Raw genomic sequence first — 7,001 nt, 5'->3', positions numbered from 1 at the left:
GGAACAAATTCGTGTGAGGAGCAGAGTGGCGCAGCGGAAGCGTGCTGGGCCCATAACCCAGAGGTCCGAGGATCGAAACCTCGCTCTGCTAGAACTTCTTCTATTCATTTTTTTTATATAAATGAAGAGCGTTAAACTTAAATCGTTTAAAAAGCGAGCCTCGATTTTTTTTAAGTGCTTTGTGGAAGCAGCAGAGTAGCGTAGCGGAAGCGTGCTGGCCAATAACCCAGAGGTGCGAGGATCGAAACCTTACTGTGCTAGAAATTTTTTAATTTCTTTCATATAAATAAATAGCGTTAAACTTAAATCGTTAAAAAAGTAATATCGATAATCTTAATGAGATAACCCAGAGGTGAGAGTGTCAAAGCCCTGACCTACTAAGAATTTTATTTAAAAAAAAATAGCGTTAAACTTACATCGTTTAAAAAGTTAATCCGATTTTTTAAATAGCTTGAGTAAGACGCAAAGTGGCGCACCAAAAGCGTGCTGTCCCAGAGGTCCGTTGATCGAAACCTCGTTCTGCTAGAATTTTTCTTTTTTAATATAAATAAATATGGTTAAATTTATATCGTTTAAAAAGTGAATTTCTATTTTCTGAAGGGCCGTATGGTGCAGTGGAAGGGTGGTGGGCCCATAACACGTCGATCCGAGGATCGTAAACCTCGCTCTATTAAAAAATTTTCTATTTTGTTTATTATAAGTAAATAGCGTTACTTATCGATCAAAAAGTAATTTTGATTTTGTGAAAGACCTTTGTGTAAGAAGCAGAATTAAAGGGGGTCCGGGGTTCCTCCATAAGAAAATGTTGATTCCTAGATGGCAAGAAATGTTTTCCCAACTTCCGAGGTGTCTTTTAATGAAAAGTCCTTCAAAATTTAAGGTTTCCCCCTCTAAAAAACGGTAAGTTAATCTCATTCTTATTACAGTAAATAGGCCCAACTATGTGTGTATATACATAAAATTGAGTAGGCCTATATGCATAAATAGGCCTATTCTTTTTTCATGAATCGATAAACACCAGAAAGAAAGGGGTCCGGCGGTCCTCCAAGTGGCGTATCATAATTCTTGAAATGGAGGGTGGGGGGCGAAGGTGAAGTGGGAAGGGGGTTCGATGATCGACTGAGGGGTGCTAATTTGCAAAATAAAGTGGTTTTAGGTGTTTTTTTTCTACTTGGGGGAGGGGGCGGGGGGTGCTGTGGGGGGGGGGTGCGACTGTGGTGGGGACAAGTAGTTTTTAGAGGGGCGTGGGTCACCCCGCGCACTCCATACGTCACTGGGTCCTTCCCTGAAAAAATGTTGATACCTAAATGGCAGGAAATGTACTTTCCCAACTTCTATTGTGGGAAATAAAAAAGGTCTAGATTTCTTTTTTTTATTTATATATATTTTTTTTGCCCGGGGGTGGGGGTCAGGACCGTCAATGAGATAGCGTTAAACTTATAGCGTTTAAAAAGTGAATTTCAATTTTCTGAAGCTGGAGCTTGTATAAGAAACAGAGGTGGCGCAGCGGAAGCGTGCTCTGCTCTGCATGAAAACCTTGCTCTGTAAAGAATTTTATTTATATTTATTGTTAAACCACAACGTATCCTTTCAAGAAGTGAATGCGATTTTCTGAATTGACTTGTATAAGAAGCAGAGTGGCGCAGCGGAAGCGTGCAGAACCCATAACCCAGAGGTCCGAGGATCGAAACCTCGACTTGCTAAGAAATTTTATATTTTATTTCTTTGTATTATCCAATCCTTAAATTTGCATTTGATTGGTCCAGTAAATAATAACAATGATTCATTATCTGTCTGAAATTGTGATGCACAGAATATTATGAATTTTCATGAGGTCAGACTAAGGAAAAGAGATAACTCAAATAAAGTACATAATTGTTATTTATTGTAAACGAGTGAGCAAGCAATTTCTATCTTATGGATAATAAGCCAATTCTTTGTTTTAACTGCGCATGCCCATATCCATGGTCAATCGACGTAAACCTGTGTTGTGTGTATGTACTGCGCATGTCCATATCCAAGGTCAATCGACGTAAACCTATGTTGTGTGTATGTACTGCGCATGCCCATATCCAAGGTCAATCGACATAGACCAGTGTTGTGCGTATGTACTGCGCATGCCCATATCCATGGTCAATCGACATAGACCAGTGTTGTGTGTATGTACTGCGCATGCCCATATCCAAGGTCAATCGACGTAAACCTATGTTGTGTGTATGTACTGCGCATGTCTATATCCATGGTCAATCGACGTAAACCTATGTTGTGTGTATGTACTGCGCATGTCTATATCCATGGTCAATCGACGTAAACCTATGTTGTGTGTATGTACTGCGCATGTCCATATCCAAGGTCAATCGACATAGACCAGTGTTTTGCGTATGTTTGTTAATATCGATTGACCTTGATACAGGCATGCGCAGTTCAAAGTACGAATGGACGTTACTATATTAACTAAAGCTCTGTCCACACTATCACATTATTTGACAATAACCTGTGATATCATGGACTATGGGCATACAGCAGTTTTTTACAGTCGTTACAAAAATTCCTACCGTCACAGAATGAGCCCCGGATCCTGGTAGGAGGCCGGAATCTTAGCCACTTACTATACAACTACCGTAAATGCTCGAATAAACGCCGCTCTCGAATAAGCGCCGCACCTAACGTGATTTTCTCTCGAATAAGCGCCGCGGCGCTTTATCGAGAGATAGTATTCTACCTTTTGTGTAATGAAACACTTTGAGAAACAGGGTTTTTTAATACAATTGTTGAAATGAATAAATAAAACAATGAAGACACAGGCATTTCTTTATAAACGTCTATTTACGATGATAGGACCTTTGACAGGCCTACCACGAATGGTGGTTAGAAAAGCATAGCACAGAACAGCAGATGAAATTAGTGGTGGTAGTGGTTCCTGTTGGCCAGTTTGAGATTCGCAGGATCATTGAGAGAATGTGCTAAAGTTGCAAATTGTCGGAAAAAGAAAAGTAGGACTATACCCTAGACAAATGTAGGAAGTGGAAAGTTGGAAATATACCGTATCTCTCATCTGTCCAGGAGAAATATCCTATCTTTGATATTGATCTAAGACGAATGGTATTCCACTCTGCAGCTCAAATCATGCCAACAACCACAGTCCCAGGATTGGCTTGCTAAAAAAAATCACGATATATTAAGGATTTTTTTACGCTACATTGACAAAATTGACCAAAATATTTTATTGTTATTCTCATTAGAACAGGTGTTACGGTGCTTATTCGAGAGGGGCAATTATTCAGACAGGGCGCTTATTTGCGCGAGTACGATAGTAAAACGAAAATAGAATTGCTATTTGAAAATCGTTGATGATGTAAATTAAAGTTTAATGATTACGGTATAAAATTATAATTGGGGAGAACTTGAAACATAGTAGTAACATTTTGATAACAAGCTACATTGTACAATGGACATAAAAATTTGATAACAAAACCTAAATACTCAATTATAGAATTAAACCCAAATTTAAATTATAATACGAGAAGAAGTGGTGATACGAGAAGAAGAAGCTTATCGGCGCCATAGTGGTGGCCTTTGTCAATATTTGGAAGTGTTTATAACCTGTCCTTACCGATCATTATTGTTAATCTTCAGAACTCGTTATTCTTCGGAACTATCTTCACTTGAAGAATGCTCGTCCATATTCGATTGACTCATTAATTTGTATTTATTAAGGTTTTTCTGAGAGTCAAATGACGCTTCGTCTATTTTAGAAATAATGCTTACAGAAAAACTAGATGAGAGAAGGGGTGTATCGCCGACAACCGGCGTTTTGTCAGAAGGTGGGCCGGAAGATGTTTGTACCTTGCGTTGAATACTTGCTCTAGCTTTCTCGCACGGTTTCTTCAAACATTTACAACAATCTTTGTAGAACGTTTTACCTTTTTCACATGGTACAAATTCTATTGCGTTCCAATCCAATGCTCTGTAACATTAAATAGAACGACGCCATAACACGGTAGTTAATACTACACTAGTATGCGATAATAATAATATAACAACATATATACATATTAAAAATACATGTCTCCCTCTTATTAAATACGGTAGCCTCCAATTAAGGACCTCCAATTAATAACCCCTTCCTGTGGTCCCATATTAACAATATTATCTTTATTATTCTAATTAGAGACCAAAGCTGCTAATAACCGAAACTAATTGAAGGGAGACGTGTAGGCCTATGCATGTAAACAAAATTCGAAAAACCTAAAAAATTCAATTTATAGGAGGTCATTTAAAAGGATTAAATACGTTAGGAGCTTTCGGTTGCACGACGGCGGAGGATGTAGAACATAATGATGTCACTAAAAGTCTTCTGCGCATGCGGGAACGTTATGTTTCTCCTCGGCGAGTAGAAACTCTATTATTTTGTGAAAGTCAGTAGAAACAAACCCTAGGGTATAGGGCTCAATTTGACCAAATCTAGGCCTATACGTATAAAATAGAAGAACGTAGGACGCCCGGTAGGACGGTCACGAATGAGTGATTCCGTTCTAGCGTCGCGTCGTTTGCAAATCGAAGGCTCCCTACAAAAGCCGGGCACTCACTGCGTCGATCGACCGTCGCACGACGAATCCAACTCCGCTCTCTGTGAGCGATAGACGACGCGACGCCGTCTGCTGATTGTTGGTAGCAGCCTGAACTCATCATCGTTATTAAAAACGATCCGTTGCGCACGCGTCGTCGCGTTGCGTTCTTTGTAGAGAATCGCGTCACCCGAGTACGACCGTCGTGCACACAGTGAGTGCCCGGCTTAACATCTAAGATGAAACAGATAAACTAAGATGAAACAGATAAAAAGAAAAAAACATAGGGTAGTTTTCACTGATTTACAGGCATTTTACTACTATATAACAGCCAATACTTTAAGGCTCTATGTAGAAGGATGCTCATACTATCAAGCTTTATGTGGCAACCATTTTTCCTTATAATGGGTGTGATGTGCGGTTGTCGCATCGGTTGTGGCTTGCACTCCCAACCTTGAGGTTACTGGTTTGAAACTCTCGCTCTGCAAGTCGATTGTGTCCCTGGGCAAGGCACTTTATCTACGTTTGTCTCTCTCTCTATCGCGGATTAACTTACCTGCATTGGTCTTTCGGTAGTTTGATTATTCCTTTTGATATTTGTAAGCATTGGCGATCATCAAGTGCACATTCACACAGGCATGTGTTACGGTCTTGTATGTACTGATCAGGACACCTGCTGGCGCATTCACACGAACAGGTATCCTTATTCCACACTTGTGTAACCTCGCAAGTTTGCTTTCTGCAACTAATGAGTCTAACGCAGGAGCAATTTGAATGGCTGACTACACTATGATACTTCAGTTGTACTTGCTGAGTGTTCGTTTCATAGAGCAAAAACTAATCGAAAAAGATATAAATTTGTTAGGTCCACAGACGTGCAACTAAATTTTTTTTTTTTCAAATTGGCAGTTGGTTCGGTTACTAGGGATCATAGTTGGAAATTTAAAAAGCCTTATGATCGACTAAACTGTGGGTAGCACTTTTTTTCACAAAGGGTGGTAAACGGATAGAATGATCTCCCTGCCCACGTCGCCGAAGCTGAAAGTACCGCACGGTTTTAAAAGGATAGACGAGGGGGTGAGGCGGTTATTAAAGGGTTAGAAACAGCCTTCAACGCCACTTCAGTAAACTGAGTGGCGGTAACGGTACGGTGAGTAGGCCTTATTGAAGACAAAAATCATTAATCAAACTATTACTGGATGTAGGCATGTCGCTATATTCAACCATAAAGCACTTATATCAGGGGTGGGCATACAAATCGGTAGGAGGGTCAAAGTGAATTTTTGATTTAACACCGAGGGCCACACCCAAATTTTGATGTTTCCAGTGAGTTTCAAAACCTCCGAGCACATGCTTTTACACCAAAAGTTCTCAATTTTATTGTTACTTAGTACATAATTATGATCGATGTCGTTCGTAAAACAAAAAAAAAAAAAACAAAAAAACAAAAAAAACAAGGTGTTTTTTGGCGAATGTTGCTTGGCGGGCTGCACACATAGGGTTTTTTTAATTCATTTTCGCGGGCCGCAAAAAATCGCTGTCGGGCCGCACTTTGCTCACCTGTGCCTTATATTAATGGTAATGGTTGGAGATAGCGAATAACCGTAACACCTCAAATTGAAGCCCATTGGGCTGAATCTCGAGATCGAAGCCCACCTCTTCAGTTTGCAAAGGCAGCACAGTACAGTACACACACCATACATGAATTTCAAAAAACAAAATATAGTAAAACATGCACGGTTTATGCAATAGTTTAGGTAATTTAATGCCGGTTAATACACTCCATGAGACAGATTGATGTTACAGTGGCCCTTATTGTTTTATAGTACTAATTTCCAAAATTTGCAGTATTCATTTTGAAAAGAAGCCGCCCCCCCACCCCAACTCTTTACTTTGTAAAAGTGGCCTCGAACAAGGAAGTCCATCTCGAAAAGAAGTCCATCCAAAGTTCGACAAAAAAAAAAAAAAGAAGAAAAAAAAAAGAAGATTTTTCGGTACGTAGTCTCTATGCGCTGTACAGAAAAAAAACCCCAGCAAAATCTATTCTATACATTAATGCATTTTATAAAGTTTATTTTAACGATACATCAACCAACATTTTATTTTAAACAAATCTTACCCTTTTTTCAACTAAGGCCGAATGTTTTGCTTTGCACACAAACCCATCTGCGCAGCAACCCGAGTGACGGCAGCGGTTAACTCGAAAACAGCCTGGAAAAACCTTATCCGAAGAACCTTTTACAAGACCTAGCTCTTTATACGAGTCTATAACAAGTGGTTGCGGCGTTCCACACATTACATCCAGAGTCGCATTAAACATTATTTCTTGTAAATCTATTTAAGAATATAAAATGAAAATATTAACAATAGGTCTATTATTATTATTCACAATATAGAATTCGTATTTTGTAAACAATTGATGCTGGGAAATGA

The 7,001-nt window shown here is 39.3% G+C and overlaps 1 protein-coding gene and 1 non-coding gene across 2 annotated transcripts in view; one reads left to right on the top strand and one right to left on the bottom strand.

Moving 5' to 3' along the window:
- Window positions 1-19: 19 nt before the first annotated feature.
- On the top strand, window positions 20-91 carry Trnam-cau. The gene has a single exon. It is a non-coding gene; the product is annotated as a tRNA-Met (tRNA).
- A 3,256-nt stretch (window positions 92-3,347) lies between these two features.
- LOC117112954 (vascular endothelial growth factor C-like) overlaps window positions 3,348-7,001 on the bottom strand; it is a 7,492-nt gene continuing 3,838 nt past the window's right edge. Inside the window, exons 2-4 of the mRNA XM_033256184.1 lie at window positions 6,688-6,902; window positions 5,125-5,405; window positions 3,348-3,967 (exon numbers count right to left, since the gene is read on the bottom strand). Coding sequence (XP_033112075.1) covers window positions 3,643-3,967; window positions 5,125-5,405; window positions 6,688-6,902 — 821 coding nt within the window. The 3' untranslated portion in view covers window positions 3,348-3,642. The remainder of the gene's footprint in view (window positions 3,968-5,124; window positions 5,406-6,687; window positions 6,903-7,001) is intronic.

Source organism: Anneissia japonica, unplaced genomic scaffold, assembly GCF_011630105.1.
Source record: "Anneissia japonica isolate Jap-2015-1 unplaced genomic scaffold, ASM1163010v1 scaffold287774_len439945_cov178, whole genome shotgun sequence".
In the NCBI taxonomy this organism is placed as follows: Eukaryota; Metazoa; Echinodermata; class Crinoidea; order Comatulida; family Comatulidae; genus Anneissia; species Anneissia japonica.
The sequence above is the reverse complement of the archived record's forward strand: the minus strand, read 5'-3'. Positions and strand labels throughout refer to the sequence as shown.